Source organism: Heloderma suspectum, chromosome 2 (assembly GCF_057233095.1).
Source record: "Heloderma suspectum isolate Gila_16-S chromosome 2, 16-S_ref, whole genome shotgun sequence".
Lineage (NCBI taxonomy): Eukaryota > Metazoa > Chordata > Lepidosauria > Squamata > Helodermatidae > Heloderma > Heloderma suspectum.
Genome location: NC_139459.1, coordinates 374,434,045 through 374,460,075, shown reverse-complemented (window position 1 = coordinate 374,460,075; position 26,031 = coordinate 374,434,045). Strand labels below are relative to the sequence as shown.

Genomic DNA, 26,031 nt, shown 5'->3' with positions numbered 1-26,031 from the left:
TTTTCCCACATGCTGGACAATGATGTCTGTTGTGATATTCTTGTTGTACTTTAATTTCATGGAAAGCTATTTGGTTACCTCCCTCCCTCCCTGATTCCTCCTGATTCCTGGAGGTCCTTTTCTCCACTTTGTAAATGATTGCTTGCGATGAAGGCCCACGCAGCTCCCTATAATCCTCCATGTCCTTTCCATTACCTGCCAGAATAAAAAGAAAATCCCAATTATTTATTTATTTATTTATTTATTCATTCATTCATTTCATTTCATTTCTATACCGCCCCATAGCCGAAGCTCTCTGGGCAGTTCACAACAATTCATAAAAAAAAACAACCAAGAACAGGATTATACAACATTATGATAAAAACATAGTCTAAAAAATGTTTAACATCCAAATTTTTAAAAAAATTAAACAGCTAAAACAATATCAGTAAACAATTTTTAATAGACCTGTTCAAACAGCAGACATACATGCCCTATTAAATGCCCATGTCATTAAATGCCTGGGGGAAGAGGGCAGTTTTAACCTGGCACCGAAAAGATGACAGTTCTCAGTACTGCCTTATGTTACATCGAAGAAATCACACAGAGGAGAAACCATATAAATGCTTGAAATGTGGAAAGTGTGAAAGCGGAAAGATGACAGTTCTCAGTTCTCAGACCTCAGCACCGAGCTCATTCCACTGTCGGGAGGCCACCACTTAGAAAGGGTACAAGGCATGTTCCAAGAAACCTTCAGTTCTGTGTCCGTGATATGGGAGAGCTAGAGAATAACTCACATTATTTCCTGTACTGCCACCTATATCAAATCGCCAGGGGGAGACTCCTGGGACAGATCTTGGCTTCCTTACAGGGTAAAAGTGTTGATGTGAAGATTCACTGGTTATTCTCAGATTGCGACCCTGATGTCACACGCAGAACAGCCCTGTTTGCTAACGCCGCAAAACATATTTGTGCCCCAGCTCTGAATGCTGTTGCAGTCGACTGTGCAGGGGATTCATTAACCTGACTTCTGTCTACGTTCTGTTATTTCACAATGTATTAAGTTACATTGTTTGTAATGGCTATTTGTCAAATACAAAAAAACATTCTGACTCTACAAAATTGAAAGGGATTCAGGGCACAGTTGGAAAACAAGGCCTACTGACAGTGATTAAACTCAGTTTTCTGTTACAGAGAATTCAGAAATGTGCCCACAGGGCCCTTGCCAGTCTTATTCCTGATGTGATACAGCTTGTCGCTTTGGACAATTTCTGCCCAGATAATTGGATAACAGGCATTAAGCTGGTAAGTAGTGGCTGGGAGGAGTCGGCCATCATGCTGCACGTCGACACCAATGATGTTTGGAAATGTAGTCATGAGTAGGGATGGCGGAGAATTCCGCCGCAGATTTCAGTGAGGCCGAATGCACTGGCATTCAGCCCCCCAAAATCCATGGCGGAATGGCCTGCCGCCCCCCTGCCCCCCCCCCGCGGATTCCCCCCAGGAGAAAGCTTACCTGGGGCGGATGTTCCGGACGGCAGTGGCTCCAGCAGCAGCTTCGGCAGCAGTGGCTGGTGTTTCGACCGGCTGCCGCAGCTGCCATTTGCATTCTGGTCTTTGCCGTGATAGGCTACGTAAGTATTTACGTAGCCTATCACGGCAAGCCAAGAAAAAAAAAACCAGTGTACGCAAATGGCGGCGGCTACGGCAGCCGCCATTTGTGTTCCCTATTTTTCACCGTTTTATCCTACGTAAATATTTACGTAGGCAATTACAGCAAAAAAAAAGGGGGAACCGCAAATAGTGTAGTGGCCGCTATTTGCATTCTTTTTTTTCCTGCCGTTTTATCCTACAGAAATATTTACGTAGGCTTTTACGGTGAAAAAAAAAGAAACGCAAATAGCGCCCACTACGCTATTTGCGGTTCCCTTTTTTTTTTTTTTTTTTGCCGTAATTGCCTACGTAAATATTTATGTAGGAAAGAACGGCAAAAAATAGGGAACGCAAATGGCAGCCGCCATAGCCGCCGCCATTTGCGTATGCCGTTTTTTTTTGGGGGGGGGCATGCTGTGATAGGCTATGTAAATACTTACATAGCCTATCGCGGCAGCCTGGAAGGACACAAATGGTGGCCGCTACGGCGGCCGCCATTTGCGTCCACAGCAGCCCATCCGCAGCTGGAAGTCCAGAACCAAGTAAGGGATTCGTACATCCCTAGTCATGAGGCCTTGGGAGCAAAATTTAGTTTGGGAGGGATGATAATGAAATCCAGGACCTCCAAAGGAAGCTCTCTCAGAAATGCTATCTTTGGGGTCACTTTGCACCTGCCATGCTCCCTGACCCTCCTGAATTTAATTTTGTTTCTTAAGATTTTTTAAATCAATGTTTTTAACTGGGAGACTGACATGCTGCAATGCCCCATGCTGCCCTCCAGGATTTTCTTTATTTGGGTCCAAGGGAATGGTTTTGTGCTCTGGAGCTAGAACCCCACCTCTGCCTTGTACTTCGGTTCTTGGGCAAATTACTTTTCTTTCAGTCTCACCTGCTTTCCTTCTGGGAAATGGGTGCTTTGTGACTAGCCATGCCCAGCATGGCAGCCATTTGATGAATGGGCAAGCCCCACCCCATGGCAACCATTTTGTGAGAGGGCCCACGTGAGGCTCAGTTACTTATTTATTTATTTATTATTATAGAATCATAGAATAGTAGGGTTGGAAGGGGCCTACAAGGCCATCGAGTCCAACCCCCTGCTCAATGCAGGAATCCAAGTCAGAGCATCCCTGACAAATGGCTGTCCAGCCTCGTCTTGAAGGCCTCCAGTGTGGGAGAGCCCACCACCTCCCCAGGTAATTGGTTCCATTGTCGTATTGCTCTGACACTCAGGAAGTTTTTCCTGATGTTCAGCCGGAATCTGGCTTCCTGTCACTTGAGCCCATTATTCCGTGTCCTGCACTCTGGGATGATCAAGAAGAGATCCTGGCCTTCTTCTCTGTGACAAGCTTTCAAGTACTTGAAGAGTGCTATCATATCTCCCCTCAGTCTTCTCTTCTCAAGGCTAAACATGCCCCGTTCTTTCAGTCTCTCTTCATAGGGCTTTGTTTCCAGTCCCCTGATCATCTTTGTTGCCCTCCTCTGAACCCTCTCCAGTTTGTCTACATCCTTCTTAAAGTGTGGTGCCCAGAACTGGACACAGTACTCCAGATGAGGCCTAACCAGTGCTGAGTAGAGGGGAACTAGTACTTCCCGGGATTTAGAAGCGATGCTTCTATGAATGCAGCCCAAAAGAGCATTGGCCTTTTTTGCAGCCACATCACATTGTTGGCTCATATTCAGCTTGTGATCGACAACAATTCCAAGATCCTTTTCGCTCGTAGTGTGGTTGAGCCACGTATCCCCCATCTTGTAACTGTGCATTTGGTTTCTTTTTCCTAGGTGCAGAACTTGGCATTTGTCCCTATTAAATGCCATTCTGTTGTTTTCTGCCCAGCGCTCCAGTCTATCCAGATCACTTTGAATTTTGTTTCTGTCTTCCAAAGTATTAGCTATCCCTCCCAATTTTGTGTCATCTGCAAATCTGATCAGCATTCCCTGCACCTCCTCCTCCAAGTCATTAAGAAAAATGTTGAAGAGCACTGGGCCCAGGACTGAGCCCTGCGGTACCCCACTCGTTACCTCTCCCCAGCTTGAGAAGGTCCCATTGATCAGCACTCTTTGAGTCCGATTCTGTAGCCAACTGTGGATCCACCGGATCGTTGTTTCATCTAGCCCACTTTGAGCTAGTTTGCTCATCAGGAGATCATGGGGCACTTTGTCGAAAGCTTTGCTGAAGTCGAGGTATATGATGTCTACAGCATTCCCACGGTCTACAAGGGAGGTTACTTGATCAAAAAATGAGATCAGATTTGTCTGGCAGGACTTGTTTTTGACAAATCCATGTTGGCTTCGAGTAATCACGGCATTGTTGTCAAGGTGCTCCCAGATGGATTGCTTTATGATCTGCTCCAGAATTTTCCCAGGGATTGATGTCAGACTGACTGGTCTGTAGTTCCCAGGTTCCTCCTTTTTACCCTTTTTGAAGATAGGGACAACGTTAGCCCTCCTCCAGTCATCTGGCACTTCCCCCGTCCTCCATGATTTCTCAAAGAGAATAGACAGCGGTTCTGAGAGTTCTTCTGCCAGTTCCTTTATGACTCTAGGATGCAGTTCATCTGGCCCTGGATATTTGAACTCATTCAAAGTAATGAGGTGTTCCTTGACCATATGCCTGTCGATCTCAAGCTGCAATCCTGCCCCTTCAGCCTGTACTTTGCCTTTGCCAGGGGGGTCATAGACCCTCTTTTGGGAGAAGACTGAGCCAAAGTAGGAATTGAGCACCTCTGCCTTTTCTTTGTCATCTGTTATCATTTTTCCATCCTTATTTCATAGCTGAACCACCATTTCTTTCCTCTGCCTTTTACTATGCACGTAGCTGAAGAAAGCCTTTTTGTTGTTTTTAACATCCCTTGCTAACCTCAGCTCATTCTCAGCTTTAGCCTTCCTGACGCCATCCCTGCAATTCTGTGCTATCTGCCTGTACTCTTCCTTTGTTACTTGGCCTTCTTTCCACTTCCTATATGTGTCCTTTTTTGTTTTCAGGTCATCCCTAAGCTTTTTGTGAAGCCACATTGGCTTCTTCTGTTGTCTTCCACCTTTTCTTCTTGTTGGAATTGTTTGTGATTGTGCCTTGAGAATTTCCTTTTTTAAAAGCTCCCACCCATCTTGGACTCCTTTTCTCGCTAGCATCGCTTGCCATGGGACCTTACCGATCATTGTTCTGAGTTTATGAAAATCAGCTCTCCTAAAATCCAGGGTACGTGTTTGACTACACTCAGCTTTTGCTTCCCTTAGAACCAAGAACTCAAGTACAACATGGTCGCTTTCCCCCAGAGTTCCTGTAACTGCTACTTTATCCACTAAGTCATCTCTGTTGGTTAGGATCAAGTCAAGGATAGCCGATCCTCTAGTTCCTTCCTCTACTTTCTGTAGGAGGAAGTTATCCGCCACACAAGTCAGGAATTTCCTGGAGGGGCCATGTTTTGCAGAATTTGTCCCCCAACAAATATCGGGGAAATTGAAGTCCCCCATTACTACTACATCATGCTTCCTTAAAACATTGGCTATTTGCTTTTCAAAAGTTTCATCCTCGTCTTCTCCTTGATTGGGTGGCCGGTAGTAGACTCCGACCACCAGGTTCCTTTTATTCTTTGCTCCATTTATTTCAACCCAGATGCTCTCGATGGGGCTACCAAGCTCATCCTCCTGTATTTCTGTGCAGAGATATGTATTTTTCACATACAGTGCAACTCCACCCCCCTTTCTGTTCCTCCTGTTCTTTCTGAACAAGTTATATCCTTCAATTGCTGTATTCCAGTCATGAGAGTCATCCCACCAAGTCTCAGTTATACCTAACTGAGGTATATATAATTATGTTTATATCCTGCCTTTCCCCCCTCTTGCAAGGAACCCTAGGCAGCTTACATAGTCCTCCATTTCTCCATTTTATCCTCACACCAACCCAGTGAGGTAGGTTAGGCTGAGAGTGAGTGACTGGCCCAAAGTCACCCAGTCAGCTTCATGGCTTAGTGGGGATTTGAACCTGGGTCTCCCAAGTCGCAGTCCAACACTCTAACCACTGCACCACACCGGCTCTTTAAGCTGAAAAACACCCATATTTTTTCTATGTTGGTCCTGTCTCCTTCGCCACAGGAATGCAGCCCCAAAAGTTTGTCTGAAATGGGACTGGGCTCTGGGACTGAAAAAGGTTCTGCACTCCTATCTTATAGCATTCATCCATGGTCCATTTTTCTCTCTCTACACTCTTTTTTTTTTAATAAGATTTCCTTATAGGGAAGGTGCTCCAACCCTCAGGTCATAAATTTCACCATTTGTGAAGAAAGGGAACTCAGAGAAGGGAGGTACTGTGAGCTGTCCAAAGTAGATGTGAACTCACAGTCTGATGGGTCCATCTGCCTAAAGGAGATCCAACAGAGGGCTAATGGTCTCCCTATCTTCAAAAAGGGCAAAAAGGAGGAACCTGGAAACTACAGACCAGTCAGTCTGACATCAGTCCCTGGGAAAATTCTGGAGCAGATGATAAAGCAACCCATCTGTAAGCACCTTGAAAGCAATGCAGTGGTTACTCGAAGCCAACATGGATTTGTCAAGAACAAATCCTGCCAGATGAATCTGATCTCATTTTTTGATCAAGTCACCTCCCTTGTGGACTGTGGGAATGCTGTGAACATAACGTACCTCGACTTCAGCAAAGCTTTCGACAAAGTGCCCCATGATCTCCTGATGAGCAAACTAGCTCAAAGGGGGCTAGATGAAGCAACTCTCAGGTGGATCCACAGTTGGCTGCAGAATCGGACTCAAAGAGTGCTTATCAATGGGACCTTCTCAAACTGGGGAGAGGTAACGAGTGGGGTACCGCAGGGCTCAGTCCTGGGCCCAGTGCTCTTCAACATTTTTATTAATGACTTGGAGGAGGAGGTGAAGGGAATGCTGATCAGATTTGCAGATGACACAAAATTGGGCAGGATAGCTAATACTTTGGAAGACAGAAACAAAATTCAAAGTGATCTGGATAGACTGGAGCGCTGGGCAGAAAACAAGAGAATGACATTTAATAGGGATAAATGCCAAGTTCTGCACCTAGGAAAAAGAAACCAAATGCACAGTTACAAGATGGGGGATACGTGGCTCAACAACACTACAAGCGAGAAGGATCTTGGAATTGTTGTCGATCACAAGCTGAATATGAGCCAACAATGTGATGTGGCTGCAAAAAAGGCCAATGCTCTTTTGGGCTGCATTCATAGAAGCATAGCTTCCAAATCCCGGGAAGTACTAGTTCCCCTCTACTCAGCACTGGCTAGGCCTCATCTGGAGTACTGTGTCCAGTTCTGGGCACCACACTTTAAGAAGGATGCAGACAAACTGGAGAGGGTTCAGAGGAGGGCAACAAAGATGATCAGGGGACTGGAAACAAAGCCCTGTGAAGAGAGACTGAAAGAACGGGGCATGTTTAGCCTTGAGAAGAGAAGACTGAGGGGAGATATGATAGCGCTCTTCAAGTACTTGAAAGGTTGTCACAGAGAAGAAGGCCAGGATCTCTTCTGGATCATCCTAGAGTGTAGGACATGGAATAATGGGCTCAACTGACAGGAACCCAGATTCCAGCTGAACATCAGGAAAAACTTCCTGACTGTTACAGCAATACTGCAACGGAACCAATGACCTAGGGAGGTGGCGGGCTCTTCCACACTGGAGGCGTTCAAGACGAGGCTGGACAGCCATCTGTCAGGGATGTTCTGACTTGGATTCCTGCATTGAGCAGGGGGTTGGACTCGATGGCCTTGTAGGCCCCTTCCAACCCTACTATTCTATGATTCTATGACTATCACCGTCTGTTTCCTAACCTTAGAGACTGTATAGTGTAGTGGTTAGAGTGTGGGACTGGGACTGGGGAGACCCGGGTTCAAGTCCCCATTTGGCCGTGAAGCTCACTGGATGACTTTGGTCCAGTCAACAACTCTCAGCCTAACCTGCCTCACAGGGCTGTTGTGACGATAAAATGGAGAGAAGGATCATGTACATTACCTTGTGCTCAAGGAAAGGTGGGAAATAAATGTAGGAAATAAAATAGATTTGGGGCAAGGGATTCCTAAGACATATGGAGCGCTTAGAGGGGCAGCCCTTGGCAAGCTAACCCCAGATGCCACTGTAGCCTGTTAACTTTTTAAGACATGGGGGGGGAATCTCAGGCCTGGAGGCCAAATGTGGCTTGCCCAGAATCTCAGTCTGGCCCTTGAGCGTTCTCTGGATGAACACCCCTTTTCCCCCAGCCACCAATCATTTGCTGATTTCCTATCTTTTGCATGTTTTTTTCCTTATTCTAAAACGCTGAAGTGCCTTTCCTAAGGTTTAGTTACTAGCAGTGTGTGTTTAAAGCCAAAATATGCTGGGGGTTTTGTTTTTGTTTTGTATGTTGGCCCCGCTCCCTTTGCCTCCAGTCCCGCCCACCACCGGAATGCGGCCCGGATAGCTCCGAAATGGAATGCTGCCTGCGGGCTGCAAGACGTTCCCTATCCCTGCTTTGGGCCCTCTTGAAACAAGCAGGTATGCTGAATGAATAAATGGCCGCTGCATACTTTGACATCACAAAGCTATTGCCCTCTAGTGGACCTGGACCACAACTCCCAATCTCTGGCCATTGGCCGTACTGGCTGGAGCTGATGAGGACCCCAGCGCAAAACATCTGGAGGGCACCACCACGTCCTGAAGGATCATTCGAATCCAGCTTTGAAGCACGTTCTGCAGTCTTTGCCTTGTGATGTCCGAAAACTGGCTGGATCAATTTCACAGGGACGCACAAAGCCAACTGACCAATCTCACTCAAAAAAGCGGCGGAAATATTATTTATTTATTGGAAACATTTTTATCCCCCCACCCCCACCCCATTTTCTTGAAGGGTGGGGGCGGGAAGCAAAAAGCCAAAGAGCTTTGCGGGGCGTGTTTCCTTGGCTCCTGCTTTGAGAGAGAGAAGCTGCTGGCGCTGGCTTGGCTTTCTAAGGGTTAAGTGGAGTGAACTCGATTCCTAGAGAGGAAGGGAATTGGGGGTGGGAGGAAGAGGAGGAGAGGATCCCCCCCACTCCCTCCGAAATCCCTTCTTGTGCCCCCGCCCCGGAAAGAGGAGCCTCTCTGGAGCAGCTCAGGCGCATCCGGGTCTCCCTTCGGGGATCAGGTGAGTCTCCTCCAGCCCCACCTGGGCATTTGTGGGGGGGGAGCCCCAGGGCTGCGGGGGCTCCCTGGGAAAGTCACGAGGGGGTGTGATGACCCCCGGGGAGGGAGGGTGGAGAAGACCTGCCGAGCCTCAAGCCGTAGCCAGCCAAAGGAGAAAAACTAGAAAAGGGGTGTGTGTGTGTATGGGGGGCGGAGGGAGTGTCATTAACGTATTGGGAGGATTTGGGGGCTGACAAGGGCAAGTGAGAGGGAGGGTGGAAGGGCTAAAAGAGACACCCCCCTTCCCCTGGCGCCATTTCACCTCGGAGAAGGTGACTTAACGTAGCTCACCCATACCTCAGCCTTCCCCAATCTAATACCCACTCCAGTTGTGTTGAACTACACCTCCCATCATCCCGAGCCAGCATGGCCATTGTAGGCCTTGGTGTTCACTAGCCTTTCCTTCTGGGAGATGACCTGGTTGCTAGCTGGAGTCATCCCTGGGAAAGAAACCTCCCTGCCCTCAAGAGTGTAATAATTAACTCAAAGAACAAGGTCTTGGCTTTGCAGGACTTGGTAGCATCTCCAATTGGCCTTGAGACAGAAAGTCCCAGAAGGAGGAGGAGTTCCTTTGGCCCCGTCAGAGGCTCCCTTGGAGCACAGATCCGAGACGGATGAGAAAGACTCAGCTGACCCCGGAGCAGGAAGAGGGCCAGGTACCACCACAACTGGGAGCAGTGGGGAATTCTGGGAAAGACCGGTGCAGAGAATCTTGAGAGAAGAGATGTTGTGTCCAGATGTGCAGAGCCAGCATTTTCGGCAATTCCGCTACCAGGAAGCTGAGGGCCCCCGAGAGGTTTGCAGCCAACTCCACGATCTCTGCTGTCAGTGGCTTAAACCAGGGAGGCACACAAAATCTCAGATGCTGGACCTAGTCATCCTGGAGCAATTCCTGACCATCCTGCCCTCGCAGATAGGGAGCTGGGTGAGAGATTGCAGAGCAGAGACCAGTTCCCAGGCAGTGGCCCTGGCAGAAGGCTTCCTCCTGAGCCAGGCAGAGGATAAGAAGCAGTCAGAGCAGCACGTGAGAGCCTTTCTTCTTGATAACTCCGAAGGGTGAAGAATGGCAGGGAGGATATAATAAATGTTCTACTAATTGTCCAAGGCCTTTGCCTTTAATGTTTTTCATTTCTAATCCTTCTCCCCATTGCATGTCTTGGATCCCTGTTGCTGTTTCAGGGTCAGGGGCTGTTTACAGAATTGGGCACTGATTTACCTGAGGCAGAGAAGGCTCCATCCGGCAGCAAACAGAGTCCAGTGCAAAGGAGGATGGTGCAGGAAGCTGGCAAAGGAGCCACCATGCTGGGTACATATTAATGGGCCATATTTCAACTCGGTTTTTCTCTCTGGAGTACGCAAGAAATCCATGGCATCCTTTTAGGTTCCTCTAAGAATTTCGGGTGGGTGTGGGGAGTGACACTTAACTTCATCGAGTCCAACCCCCTGCATTGAGCAGGGGGTTGGACTCGATGGCCTTGTAGGCCCCTTCCAACCCTACTATTCTATGATTCTATGATCCTTTCCCATAGTTCAGAAATGTGTTTACTGTCAAAACCTGAAGACATTATACATGGAAGCCTGTATTGTGATTTCTGGTTAAGAAGAACCCAACCGGGGAAAGATGTGTTTTGACATAACAGAAATTAAAAAATGGGTATAAACAGCAGAGGTTTAATGCCCTGGTTGTCAGGAGTGCCCTAGCGGCCTCTTTCAGTACACTCCAATAGCCAACTCAAGACACGGACAAAAGGATTCTTTTTAAGGCTTTAATCCTTTTACAACTTAATGACTCTTTTCAGACGCTATCACCAGCGACTAAGCAATGAAAAGTGGAGTAGCCTATGCTCTGGGTAGGCAGTTGGTCCCCATTTGAAGGAGAATCACTTGAAGACCCTGAACTTATGGGCTAGGGAGAGACCTTCCCTCTTTCCCTTGGGTCCATGGGATGTGGCCGTTGCTTGCGCACCAAATGGGCGCTACGCCTCCTTTCCGCGCCCTCCATCGCTCGTCGCTCCCTGTGTCTGCATCAAGCGTCTAACAAGCCTCCCTCCCGCACTCTCTCACTGCCTGGGTCACTATCTATCTCAGGAATTCCGGCAGGAGGAATCTCTGTCAGCTGCTGTGCCTGTGAGGGATGAGCTGGCTCCTCTCCCATGGATTGCTCATCCTCCTCAGAATCAGAACTGCTCTGGGGCTCTATGGGCTCAATTTCCACCCTGACACTGGTGTACTTGGACATGCATTGTTTAATCTCACGCTCCTGGTTTCCTACCACCTTTGTCTCCCACAGGTGATAGGATGATGTTGGCAATAGGTACCCAATCGTCACTTTCTTGTGGTAGAGGGAAAACAGCTGCCAGTGGACCCAATCAGGTAGGGCAAAGGGCAGCCTGGGTGCCTCTATCCTCTGCTCACCCCCTGGGCCTGAACAAATCTCCTTCTCTTTGCTTCCGTCAAAGCTGCCCATTTGTGAGGCTGTGAGTGCCATTCATGAAGGTTTAGGTCAAGTTTTCCATGGGCACAAAAAAAGTGGAGAGGGCTTGTAGAGATGCTGAGAATTACAAGCATTCAACTCACCTTAACTAGTGTTTTGGATTTTGCTTATCTGTGATCTTTATGTTATCTCTGAGGAGGACATGTTTCCCTTTCAGGGTGTGGTGACCTTTGAGGAGGTGGCTGTGTATTTCTCGGAGGAGGAGTGGGCTCTGCTGGATCCTGACCAGAGGGCTCTGCATGAGGAAGTCATGGATGAGAATTCTGGAAGTGTGGCCTTTCTTGGTAAGGCTCCATCTTTCCCTGGTTGGTGGTAATATCTTGTTTACAAATTTTGTTGTTTATTCGGTCAGTCGCTTCTGACTCTTCATGACTTCATGGACCAGCCCACGCCAGAGCTTCCTGTCGGCCGTCGCCACCCCCAGCTCCCCCAAGGTCGAGTCCGTCACCTCCAGAATATCATCCATCCATCTTGCCCTTGGTCGGCCCCTCTTCCTTTTGCCTTCCACTTTCCCTAGCATCAGCATCTTCTCCAGAGTATCCTGTCTTCTCAGTAGTACTTCAGTTTTGCCTTTAATATCATTCCCTCAAGTGAACAGTCTGTTTACAAATGCAACAAACTAATTTTAGCATTTTTGCACATTCCATATATTTCAGCATGTCAAGTCCCCATCTTCCAGTCTAACAAGATTTATCTATTTTTATTGACTAAGTGCACAATCCTATGTATGTTTAGACAGAAAACACTCCTGGCTGTAGGGCTTCTTTTTTGCCTAAATATGCACCCTAAAACATTAGTATCCCACCTTTCCATATTGAAAAGTATACACCCACAAGTAGTTAACCATGGTTATACCTCGATACAGAGCAGTCCATTAAGTAAAGCACAGAAAAATATTTTTCTGTAGTTTGAGAGTTCAGCTTATCATGTAGTTTTTTAAAAACGCACAGGAAAAGGACCCATCCCAAATTTCAGATTTCAGCTTATCATTTAGTTAAAACACACACACACAAACACACACACAGAGAAAAAGGACTCAGCCCTTGCAAACCACATCCCTTCCCAAATCACCTACCCTTTGTCTGCTGTCCCCTCCAATGACCCATTGAATAGAGGATCTCCCCTAAATAGGTCTCCCATTCAGTATTGTCCTCCTTCCTAAATAGGAATCTCCATTCTGAGGACCTACATTCCCACCCACTGGAAGCCAGTGCAGACCAGTAGTCCACACACAGCCTCCCTTGCTTTTCAAACAAGCCCTCCAATCAGATTGGCTGAAGCAGCAATTGGGCCAAGTTATATTAGTAGGCGGGCTTGTGAGGAGCCCCACTGATGAAGCAAATCAGCCCCAGTGACAAAGCATTAGCATGAAAGCAAGTTAAGCACCTGTGTGAGCTTGGCAACAGGGTGAGGAAACCAGGGCAGTCAACTCTTCTCTCCCTACTCATAGCAAGTAACTGTAAATAAATAACTATAAATAAATTCCTCACCTTCTCCTCGTAAACTAGATTTTCCAGGTAGACAAACCCAATAATGATAATAATGATGATAATAATAATAATAGGTAGAAAGCCAGCAGGGCTGTGGGGGATATACAGTGTATTGCACTGAGTGCCACATCTACGACTATCTGCCCACTGGACAGAAGTCGTGGGTGTGTGCTCAGTGTAATGAGCTCCTGGATCTCAGGGAACAAGTTTGTTGCCTTGAAGCCAAGGTTGCTCACCTGGAGAAGCTAAGAGAGGTAGAGAGGCTGGTGGATGAGACTTTCAAGGAGGTTAATTTCTTGATGCCCTAAATGACTTTGCCCTAGATTGGCAAATAGGCTGGACATGGAACCGACTAGAGGGGAGGTGACTTTGGATTTAATCCTAAGTGGTTTTGCCCAGGACCTAGTATAAGATGTAAATGATGTTGAACCAAATAGAAATAGTGACCACAGGGCTATGAGATTTAATATATGTTTAAGTGGAAAATTGCCCAAGAAGTCCAGCTCAGTCACATTTGACTTCAAAAGAGGAAATGTCTCTAAAATGAGGGAACTGGTGAGAAAGAAGTTGAAAGGGGGAGTCAAGAGGGTTAAATCCCTTCAGAATGCTTAGTGATTACTCAAAAGCACAGTAATAAAAGCTCAGCTAAAATGTATACCACAAGTGAGGAAAGGTAGCACCAAGTCCAAGAGGTCACTGGCGTGGTTAACTAGCAGTGTCAAGGAAGATCTTAGATAAGGGCAGGCTTCCTTCAGAAAATGGAAGTCTTGCCCAAGTGAGGAGAACAAAGGGGAGCACAGGCTTGCACAAAGGTGATGCAAGCAGACAATAAGAGATGTAAAAAAGCATTTTGAAGAGCATATCCCTAACAATGTCAAGGCCAACAATAAAGAATTATTTAAATATATCAAAAGCAGAAAACCAGCTATGGAGGCAGTTGGATGATTGGATGATGATGGAGTTAATGGAGTACTAACAGAGGATAAGGAGATTTCAGAGAAGCTGAATGTGCACAGTTACAAGATGGGGGATACATGGCTCAACAACACTACAAGCGAGAAGGATCTTGGAATTGTTGTCGATCACAAGCTGAATATGAGCCAACAATGTGATGTGGCTGCAAAAGAGGCCAGTGCCATTTTGGGCTGCATTAATAGAAGCATAGCTTCCAAATCCCGGGAAGTACTAGTTCCCCTCTACTCAGCACTGGTTAGGCCTCATCTGGAGTACTGTGTCCAGTTCTGAGCACTGCACTTTAAGAAGGATGCAGACAAACTGGAGAGGGTTCAACTGGAGAGGGCCAACTGTGGATCCACTGGATCAGTGTTTCATCTAGCCCACTTTGAGCTAGTTTGCTCATCAGGAGATCATGGGGCACTTTGTCGAAAGCTTTGCTTTAGTCGAGGTACATTATGATCACAGCACTCCCACAGTCCACATGGGAGGTTACCTGATCAAAAAATGAGATCAGATTCGTCTGGCAGGACTTGTTTTTGACAAACCCATGTTGGCTTCGAGTAATCACTGTATTGTTTTCAAGGTGCTTACAGATGGATTTCTTTATAATCTGCTCCATAATTTTCCCAGGGATCGATGTCAAACTGACTGGTCTGTAGTTCCCAGGTTCCTCCTTTTTGCCCTTTTTGAAGATAGGGACAACATTAGCCCTCCTCCAGTCATCTGGCACTTCACCCATCCTCCATGATTTCTCAAAGATAATAGACAGTGGTTCTGAGAGTTCTTCTGCCAGTTCCTTTATTACTCGAGGATGCCTGGCCCTGGAGATTTGAACTCATTCAAAGTATTTAGGTGTTCCTTGACCATATGCCTGTTGATCTCAAGTTGCGATCCTGCCCCTTCAACCTGTACTTCGCCTTTGCCAAGGGGCCCATAGACCCTCTTTTGGGAGAAGATTGAGCCAAAGTAGGAATTGAGCACCTCTGCCTTTTCTTTGTCATCTGTTATCGTTTTGCCATCCTTATTTAATAGCTGAACCACCCTTTCTTTCCTCTGTCTTTTACTATGCATGTAGCTGAAGAAAGCCTTTTTGTTGCTTTTAGCCTCCCTCGCTAATCTCAGCTCGTTCTCAGCTTTAGCCTTCCTGACGCCATCCCTGCAATTCTGTACTACCTGCCTGTACTCTTCCTTTGTTGCTTGGCCTTCTTTCCACTTCCTCTATGTGTCCTTTTTTGTTTTCAGGTCATCCCTAAGCTTTTTGTGAAGCCACATTGGCTTCTTCTGTTGTCTTCCCCCTTTTCTTCTTGTTGGAATAGTTTGTAATTGTGCCTTGAGAATTTCCTTTTTAAAAAGCTCCCACCCATCTTGGACTCCTTTTCTTGCTAGTGTTGTTTGCCTTGGGACCTTACTGATCATTGTTCTGAGTTTATTAAAATCAGCTTTCCTAAAATCCAGGGTACACGTTTGACTACACTCAGCTTTTGCTTCCCTTAGAACCAAGAACTCAAGTATATCATGGTCACTTTCCCCCAGAGTTCCTGTAACTGCTGCTTTATCCACTAAGTCATCTCTGTTGGTTAGGATCAAGTCGAGGATAGCCGATCCTCTAGTTCCTTCCTCTATTTTCTGTAGGAGGAAGTTATCCACCACACAAGTCAGGAATTTCCTGGAGGGGCCATGTTTTGCAGAATTTGTCTCCCAACAAATATCAGGGAAATTGAAGTCCCCCATTACTACTACATCATGCTTCCTTGAAATATTGGCTATTTGCTTAGTCCCTTACAAAAGACTTCTGAGCAAATGTAGTAGTCATGGAATAAGAGGAGAGGTCCTCTTATGGCTCAGTAACAGAAAGCAGAGACTAGAAATAAATGGTAAATTCTCCCAATGGAGGGATGTAAATAGTGGAGTCCCACAGGGATCTGTATTGGGACCAATGCTTTTCAACTTGTTCATAAATGATCTGGAATTAGGAGTGAGCAGTGAAGTGGCCAAGTTTGCCATTGACACCAAATTATTTAGGGTGGTTAAAACAAAAAAGGATTGTGAGGAGCTCCAAAGGGTCTCTCCATACTGGGAGAATGGGCATCTAAATGGCAAATGCGGTTCAGCGTAAGCAAGTACTTCAAGTATAGCCTGATGGGATCTGAGCTAGTGGTGACCAACCAAGAAAGTGATCTTGGGTTGTGGTGGACAGCTAGATGAAAATGTTGACCCATTGTGCGACCGCCATAAAAAAGGCAAACTCCATGTCAGCCATAATTAGAAAAGGAATTGAGAATAAAACTGCCAATATTATACTGCCCTTATACAAATCTGTGGAACTACACTTAGAATACTATATCCCATTCTAGTCACTGCACCTAGAAAAAGGTATTGTAGCACTGGAAAAAGTGCAGAAAAGGGCAACAAATATGATCAGGGGGCTGGAGCAACTCCCCTATGAGGGAAGCTTACACCAGCCGGAATTGTTTCGCTTGGAAAAAAGGTGAGTAAGGGGAGACATAGTAGAGGTGTACCAAATTATGCATGATGTGGAGAATGTGGATAGGGAGACATTTTTCTCCCTCTCATAATACTAGAACCTAAAGGGATCATCCCCAAAAACTGAATGGTGGGAGATTCAGATAAAAGGAAGGACTTCTTCGCACATTGCAGAGTAAAACGATGGAATTCGCGACCACAAGATGTAGTGATGGCCACCAATTTGCATGGCTTTCAAAGGTGGTTAGATAAATTCCTGGAGGAGAGGGCCATCTATGTCTACTAGTCCTGATGGCCATTGTTGTTGTTGTTCAGTCGTTCAGTCGTGTCCGACTCTTCGTGACCCCATGGACCATAGCACGCCAGGCCTTCCTGTCCTCCGCTGTCTCCCGGAGCGTGCTCAAGTTCATATTCATTGCATCCGTGATGCTATCTAGCCATCTCATCCTCTGCCGTCCCCTTCTCCTTTTGCCTTCAGTCTTTCCCAGCATCAGGGTCTTTTCCAGGGAGTTTTCTCTTTGCATTAGGTGGCCAAAATATTGGAGCTTCAGCTTCATTATCTGTCCTTCCAATGAGCAGTCAGGGTTGATTTCCTTTAGGATGGACTGATTTGACCTCCTTGCAGTCCAGGGGACTCGTAAGAGTCTTCTCCAGCACCACAGTTCGAAAGCATCAATTCTTCGGCGCTCAGCCTTCCTTATAGTCCAGCTCTCACAGCCATACATTATTACTGGGAAAACCATAGCTTTGATTAGACGGACCTTTGTCGGCAAGGTGATGTCTCTGCTTCTTACTATGCTGTCTAGGTTGGCCATAGCTTTCCTCCCAAGGAGCAAGCGTCTTTTAATTTCATGGCTACAGTCACCATCTGTGGTGATCTTGGAGCCCAAGAAAGTAAAATCTGTCACTGCTTCCATTTCTTCCCCTTCTATATGCCAGGAAGTGATAGGGCCAGATGACATGATCTTAGTTTTTTTAATGTTGAGTTTCAAACCAGCTTTTGCACTCTCCTCTTTCACCCTCAACAAGAGGCTCTTGAGATCCTCTTCGCTTTCTGCCATTAGGGTGGTATCGTCTGCATATCGGAGGTTGTTGATAATTCTCCCGGCAATCTTAATTCCGACTTGTGATTCATCCAACCCGGCGTTTCTCATGATGTACTCTGCATATAAGTTAAATAAGCAGGGTGACAATATGCAGCCTTGTTGTACTCCTTTCCCAATTTTGAACCACTCGGTTGTTCCATGTCTGGTTCTTACTGTTGCTTCTTGACCCTCGTACAGGTTTCTCAGCAGAAAGGTAAGGTGGTCTGGTACTCCCATCACTTTCAGAATTTGCCACAGTTTGTTGTGATCCACACAATCAAAGGCTTTCGCGTAGTCAATGAAGCAGAAATAGACGTTTTTCTGGAATTCTCTTGCTTTCTCCATGATGCAGCGAATGTTGGCGATTTGATCTCTAGTTCCTCTGCCTCTTCGAAACCCAGCTTGTACTTCCGGTAGTTCTCGGTTCGCATACTGCTGAAGCCTAGCTTGTAGGATTTTGAGCATCACCTTGCTGGCATGTGAAATGAGCGCAATTGTGCGGTAGTTTGAACACTCTTTGGCGTTGCCCTTCTTTGGAATTGGAATGTAAACTGACCTTTTCCAGTCTTGTGGCCACTGTTGAGTGTTCCAGATTTGTTGGCATATTGAATGCAGCACTTTAACAGCATCATCTTTTAGGATTTTAAATAGCTCAGCTGGAATACTGTCATCTCCGCTAGCTTTGTTGTTACTAATGCTTCCTAAGGCCCACTTGACTTCACTCTCGAGGATGTCCGGCTCAAGTTCAGTGACCGCACTATCATGGCTATCAGGGACATTCAGATCTTTCCTGTATAGTTCTTCTGTGTATTCTTGCCACCTCTTCTTAATCTCATCTGCTTCTGTTAGGTCCCTGCCTTCTTTGTCCTTTATCATGCCCGTCTTTGCACAAAACGTTCCCTTGAGATCTCCAATTTTCTTGAAGAGATCTCTAGTCTTTCCCATTCTGTTGTTTTCCTCGATTTCTTTGCATTGTTCATTTAAGAAGGCCTTCTTGTCTCTCCTTGCTATTCTCTGGAACTCTGCATTCAGTTGGGTATATCTTCCCCTTTCTCCCTTGCTTTTCGCTTCCCTTCTTTCCTCAGCTACTTGTAAAGCCTCATCAGACAGCCACTTGGCTTTCTTGCATTTCTTTTTCTTTGGGACGGATTTCGTTGCTGCCTCCTGAACAATGTTACGGACCTCCGTCCATAGTTCCTCAGGCACTCTGTCTATCAGGTCTAATCCCTGAAATCTATTCCTCACCTCCACTGTATATTCATCAGGGATATGATTTAGGTCATACCTGAACGGTTTAGTGGTTTTCCCGACGTTCTTCAATTTAAGCCGAAATTTTGCAAGTAGCAGCTCATGATCTGAGCCACAGTCAGCTCCAGGTCTTGTTTTTACTGACTGTATGGAGCTTCTCCATCTTTGGCTGCAAAGGACATAATCAATCTGATTTCGATATTGACCATCTGGTGACGTCCATGTGTAGAGTCGCCTCTTGTGCTGTTGGAAAAGAGTGTTTGCTATGATCAGCGTGTTCTCTTGGCAAAACTCTATTAGCTTTTGTCCTGCTTAATTTTGTACACCAAGGCCATGCCTGCCTGTTATCCCGGTGATTTCTTGACTTCCTACTTTAGCATTCCAATCCCCTATGATGAAGAGGACATCTTTTTTTGGTGTTAGTTCTAGAAGGTGTTGTAGGTCTTCATAGAACCGATCAACCTCAGCTTCTTCGGCCTCAGTGGTTGGGGCATAGACTTGAATTACTGTGATGTTGAATGGTTTGCCTTGGATTCGTACTGAGATCATTCTATCATTTTTAAGATTGTACCCCAGTACTGCTTTTCCCACCCTTTTGTTGACTATGAGCGCTACTCCATTTCTTCTAAGGGATTCTTGCCCACAATAGTAGATATGATGGTCACCTGAATTAAATTCGCCCATGCCTGTCCATTTTAGTTCGCTGATTCCCAAGATGTCGATGTTCAATCTTGCCATCTCATGTTTGACCACCTCCAGCTTACCTTGATTCATTGATCTGACATTCCAGGTTCCTAAACAATATTGTTCTTTACAGCATCGGATTTTCTTTTCACCACCAGACACATCCACAGCTGAGTGTCCTTTCGGGTTTGGCCCAGCCGCTTCACTCTTTCTGGCGCTACTTGGAAATACCCTCTGCTCTTCCCCAGTAGCATATTGGACACCTTCCGACCTGAGGGGCTCATCTTCCGGCGTCATCTCTTTTAGCCTTGTGATACGTTCCATGGGGTTTTCTTGGCAAGAATACTGGAGTGGGTTGCCATTTCCTTCTCCAGTGGACCACATTTTGTCAGAACTCTCTGCCATGACCTGTCCGTCTTGGGTGGCCCTGCACGGCATAGCTTATGGCTTCACTGAGTTACGCAAGCCCCTTCGCCACAACAAGGCAGTGATCCATGAAGGGGCCTGATGGCCATATGCAACCCCAAAATCAGAGGCAGTGTGCCTATATACACCAGTTCCTGGGGAACATGGGTGGGATGGTGCTGTAGCACTCATCAGTTTGTGGTTTTCCTGTCCATAGGTCTGTCAGTGTGTACACTTGTATCACATCTCAGACCATTTCCCCATTCGAGAGATCTGCATGGACGTTGAGATATAACCCCATATCACAAGCTAGCAATAGGATTCATCCACTTCTATGGGCCAAATATAGGTCCCTCTGCCCCTGCAATATTTGGGTTTCCTTGTTAGTCCAAATGTTCCCAAGTAATGATATATCCATGACAAAACATATTATTATTACATTTGTATCCTGCTTTGTTTCTTCTTGCAAGAAACCCAAGGCGGGTTACATGGTCCTCCTCCTCTCCATTTTATCCCCACAACAACCCTGTGAGGCAGGATAGGCTGAAGGTCAGGGACTGGGCCAAAGTCAGCTAATGAGCTTCATGGCCAACAGGAGATTAGAACCTGGGTCTCCTGCCCCAATCCAACACTCTAACCAATGCACCACACTGGCTGCCATTAAACATCATGTCTGAACTTAGGATCTTCATGTCTGAATGGAAACTGAACTGACGTTCCATACCACACCTGCCTCCCATCCAGGTCTATTCAGTTCTTCCCCTTATCACAAATGTTCATTGGGGACGTTCAGTGATTTGAAGTTCCGTTTCTAAATCTTGCCAGTTTCCTCTCTTCATTGCAGGAGGTGATAAATGGGAAGCCAAGACTGAGGGAGACTCATGTGAGGAGCCACCAGAAATAGACGGATGTGAAGAGATGGGCCAGGAGAAAATAAAAACTGGAGCAAATCAGAAGATGAGGAATAAATCCTCTGCTTTTCAGGGCAATGACTACAATGAAACCATAGTCCAAGAAAAAATAGATGAACGAAAGGAAACAAATCAGTGTTCTGTGTGTCAGACAAGCTTTGATTCCCGATCAAGCCTTGAAGATCATGGCAAAATCCACACAGAGGACAAATCGTTCAAGTGCTTGGAGTTTGGAAATAGGTGCTGTATTAGAACAATCCTCACTTCTAATCAAATAATTCACATAGGAGAGAAACCTTATGAATGTGCAGAGTGTGGAAAGAGCTTTAGTCAGAGTTCAAATCCAAGATCACACCAAACAATTCACACAGGGGAGAAATTATATAAATGCTTGCAGTGTGGAAAAAGCTTTAGTGCGAGAACAAGCCTCACTTCTCATCAAAGAATTCACACAGGGGAGAAACCGTATAAATGTGCGGACTGTGGAAAGAGCTTCAGTGTGAGCACAAGCCTCATTTCTCATCAAAGAATTCACACGGGGGAGAAACCATATGAATGTGCGGACTGTGGAAAGGGCTTCAGTCAGAACACACACCTCACTTCTCATCAAAGAATTCACAAAGGAGAGAAACCATATAAATGTGCAGAGTGTGGAAAGAGCTTCCGTGTGAGTATAAGCCTCACTTCTCATCAAAGAATTCACACTGGGGAGAAACCATACACATGTTCTGAGTGTGGGAAGAGCTTCCGTGTGAGGATGAGCCTCACTTCTCATCAAAGAATTCACACAGGGGAGAAACCATATAAATGTTCTGAGTGTGGAAAGAGCTTCCGTGTGAGCACAAGCCTTACCTCTCATCAAAGAACTCACACAGGGAACAAACCATATGAATGTGCAGAGTGTGGGAAGAGCTTCAGTGTGAGGGTAAGTCTCACTTCTCATCAAAGAATTCACACAGGGGAGAAACCATATGAATGTCCAGACTGTGGAAAGTGCTTCAGTCAGAACACACACCTCATTTCTCATCAAAGAATTCACACTGGAGAGAAACCATATGAATGTGCAGAGTGTGGGAAGAGCTTCAGTGTGAGGATAAGCCTCACATCCCATCAAAGAATTCACACAGGGGAGAAACCATATGAATGTGCAGACTGTGGAAAGCGTTTCAGTCAGAACACACACCTCACTTCTCATCAAAGAATTCACACAGGAGAGAAACCGTATCAATGTGCAGAGTGTGGAAAGAGTTTCCGTGTTAGCACAAGCCTCACTTCTCATCAAAGAATTCACACAGGGGAGAAACCATATGAATGTGCAGACTGTGGAAAGCGCTTCAGTCAGAACACACACCTCACTTCTCATCAAATAATTCACACAGGAGAGAAACCATATGAATGCGCAGAGTGTGGAAAGTGCTTCAATAGAAGCACATCCCTCATTTCTCATCAAAGAATTCATACAGGGGAGAAACCATATGAGTGTGCAGACTGTGGAAAGCGCTTCAGTCAGAACCCACACCTCACTTCTCATCAAAAAATTCACACAGGAGAGAGACCATATGAATGTGCAGAGTGTGGAAAGAGCTTTAGTGCGAGCACAAACCTCAGTAGACATCAGAGAACACACACAAACCATATAAATGTGCAAAGTGTGGAAAGAGGCTCAAGTGGAGCTCAGATCTAACATCACACCAAATAATCCACATGGGAGAGACCATGTAAATATGCAGAGTGTGGAAAGAGTTTCAGTTTGAGCAGAAACCTCAGTAGACATTAAAAACCTGGTTTCTCATCGAAGAATTCATATGGAATAAAACATAAAATTGCCTCCAATGTGGAAGGAGTTTCAGTCATTAAATCAATCTCACTTCTCACCAAATAACTGAGACAGGGGAGAACCCTTAGAAATGCTTGGAGAATGGAATGAGATTATGTCAGAATCCAACTAATATTTAACATCAGAGAACCCACCTGGGAGAATGAATTTAAAGAACTGAGTACACCCATACAAGCCTTCCCAGCCCTTTAGTTTGACTTTATTTATTTATTTATTTATTTACAATAGTTGTATACTGCTCCATATCTAAAACAGATTTCAGAGCGATGAAGACAAAAGATAAAACAGTAAGAGAATAAAAAGATTAAAACACTATATTAGAATTATGCTTTAAAAAACAAAAACAATGCCAATAGAAACCATGACTGGTCAGTTAAGGAATGCCTTCTGAAACTGCTATTTTAAGGAGGCGCTGGAAGCAACACAATATTGGTGCCTGCCTGACCTCCAGGGGCAGGGAGTTCCAAAGGAGGGGGGCTCTTCACCTGGTGGACTCCAATCGGGCCATAGGTCCATGTGAAACCATGTGGAAAACCTGCTCATGGACCCACCAGCAATATTCATCACGTTGGTGGAAACAAGACAGGGCCTTCTTGGTGGTATCCCCAACGCTGTTGAACTGCCTCCCATGATAACTTTGCTTAGCTCCTTCATTATGGTTTTTTTTAATTTGTTTTATTTATTTAAAACATTTGTATCCCACCCTGTATCATTAAGATCTCATTTTAAAAGCCTGATTGTTCCCATCTGTTTTTACCTGATTTATTTGAAGTTGGTCCAGCTTTTTAAGAAATACTTTTATGAAAAGGTAACAATATAAACATGATTTGATCAAAATGAGCAATTTATTTTTTAAAATGTCTTGGCCGCCTTTCAGGGCAAAAGACAAAATCTTACAAATGTTACAAATAGATGCTAATTAAATCATAGACAAAAACACCTATTTTGAAATTCCATAATTATTGCAAAAGTTTTGAAAAGGGACCATTTTTCTATGACTGCATTTGTTTGTGGATATTGTTGATTCCTTGGGAAATCTGTATGTTTATTGACAAAGCTGCTTCCCGGATTTTCCTTAACAAATTAAGATGCCTGTGGGGTTGGAAAAAACAACCTATAAGAGGCAATGCAAATTTTTGCTATATTCAATAGAATCGCTATGAATTTCATTTCTTCCATCTCCGTTTGTTCTTTTAAATATCCCAAGATAATTATTTTGCGGTCTGGCCTAAGATGATACGCTGACATTTCAAAGATTATATCCAGTACTTCTTTCCAAAATTGTTTAACATTCAGAGAATACTTGAAAAAATGTGCACAGTCTGCCTGTGAGTCTTGAAATGTTCAGCATTCTTTTAGCTCATTAGAGTTGTTGTTCAGTCGTTCAGTCATGTCCGGCTCTTCGTGACCCCATGGACCATAGCACGCCAGGCCTTCCTGTCCTTCGCTCTCTCCCGGAGTGTGCTCAAGTCCATATTCATTGCATCAGTGATGCTATCTAGCCATCTCATCCTCTGCCGTCCCCTTCTCCTTTTGCCTTCAATCTTTTCCGGCATCAGGGTCTTTTCCGGGGAGTTTTCTCTTCGCATTAGGTGGCCAAAATATTTGAGCTTCAGCTTCAGTATCTGTCCTTCCAATGAGCAGTCAGGGTTGATTTCCTTTAGGATTGAGTGATTTGACCTCCTTGCAGTCCAGGGGACTCGTAAGAGTCTTCTCCAGCACCACAGTTTGAAAGCATCGATTCTTTGGTGCTCAGCCTTCCTTATAGTCCAGCTCTCACAGCCATACGTTGCTACCGGGAAAACCATAGCTTTGATTATACGAACTTTTGTCGGAAAGGTGATGTCTCTGCTTCTTACTATGCTGTCTAGGTTTGCCATAGCTTTCCTCCCAAGGAGCAAGCGTCTTTTAATTTCATGGCTACAGTCACCGTCTGCGGTGATCTTGGAGCCCAAGAAAGTAAAATCTGTCACTGCTTCCATTTCTTCCCCTTCTATATGCCAGGAAGTGATGGGGCCAGATGCCATGATCTTCGTTTTTTTAATATTGAGTTTCAAACCAGCTTTTGCACTCTCCACTTTCACCCTCAACAAGAGGCTCTTTAGATCCTCTTTGCTTTCTGCCATTAGGGTGGTATCATCTGCATATCGGAGGTTGTTGATAATTCTCCCGGCAATCTTAATTCTGACCTGTGATTCATCCAACCCGGCGTTTCTCATGATGTACTCTGCATATAAGTTAAATAAGCAGGGCGACAATATGCAGCCTTGTCGTACTCCTTTCCCAATTTTGAACCAATTGGTTATTCCATGTCTGGTTCTTAGTGTTGCTTCTTGACCCTCGTACAGGTTTCTCAGGAGACAGGTAAGGTGGTCTGGTACTCCCATCTCTTTAAGAATTTGCCAGTTTGTTGTGATCCATACAATCAAATGCTTTAGCGTAGTCAATGAAGCAGAAATAGACATTTTTCTAGAATTCTCTTGCTCTCTCCATGATCCAGCGAATGTTGGCGATTTGATCCCTAGTTCCTCTGCCTCTTCGAAACCCCGCTTGTACTTCCGGTAGTTCTTGGTTCACATACTGCTGAAGCCTAGCTTGTAGGATTTTGAGCATCACCTTGCTGGCATGTGAATTGAGCGCAATTGTACGGTAGTTTGAACACTCTTTGGCATTGCCCTTCTTTGGAATTGGAATGTAAACTGACCTTTTCCAGTCTTGTGGCCATTGTTGAGTGTTCCAAATTTGTTGGCATATTGAGTGCATTGTTCTAAATCTTGGTACGATATGGCCCTATTTGGGGGGGGGGGATCTCTTAAATTTGCACTAATTATATTACTCAAAATATTACGAAGTATTCAACAAATAAATGGATTGTTTTAAAATTGTGACTGCTTTTTACTATTTTATTGTTGGCTTTTGATGGTGTTGTTGAATTGCGGTTACAGTTACTGATTTTGTGTTTCTGTGTATTTGTTCATGATGATTTTACTGAGTAATGGCGCAATCCTATGCATAGACAGAAAAAAGTCTTACAGCTCCCAGCACTCCTCACCCAGAAAGGAGTCCTACAACTCCTTGTAGGGCTTTTTCCTAGCTTAACATGCATAGGATTTCATCTTTAACCACTTTGAGAGGACAGTATAGCCCTTACAAGCAGTATATGAAATGTTAAAATAAATGCTAGGGAAGGAGTTATATATTACTGTGCATTTATTTTAACATTTCATATACTGCTTGTAAGGGCTATACAATTCCCAGCATTCTCCAGCCAGCTTAAATAAACTTTTAAGCTTGGACTTTTCTCTCTCTCACATTTTTTAATGCATTTTATTGCTGTGAGCCGCCTTGGCAGGGCTTCTGCCCTGAAAGGCAGCCAGGAATTTTTAAAAAATAGACAAACATTAGTGTATAATGACAAATAATGCCTGAGAGTCCATAGATGTTCTCCAACTGCAAAAGGAATAGCAATATTCAGAACCGCTGCTTACTTCATCAAATAGGTTTTACCCAGCAATGGGTTTGTTTGCATTTCAGTGCTAGTAAAAGTCAGGCCCAGCTCTGGATATTTTGCTGCCTGAGGCAAAGCAGGACATGCCCCCCAACCTCTGACCGAATGGGCTTTAGAGAAACATTT

The 26,031-nt window shown here is 45.1% G+C and overlaps 2 protein-coding genes across 2 annotated transcripts in view; one reads left to right on the top strand and one right to left on the bottom strand.

Annotated features, from left to right (window-relative positions):
- LOC146356171 (uncharacterized) overlaps window positions 1-26,031 on the bottom strand; it is a 277,120-nt gene that overhangs the window by 907 nt on the left and 250,182 nt on the right. The gene's annotated exons all lie outside the window — the stretch shown is intronic.
- On the top strand, window positions 8,626-22,282 carry LOC146356182 (uncharacterized). Its single transcript, XM_084838431.1, is given in 7 exon segments — window positions 8,626-8,764; window positions 9,313-9,826; window positions 9,982-10,108; window positions 11,093-11,175; window positions 11,454-11,580; window positions 20,494-22,185; window positions 22,188-22,282. Coding segments are annotated over 6 exon segments (2,424 nt in total). The 5' UTR covers window positions 8,626-8,764; window positions 9,313-9,526.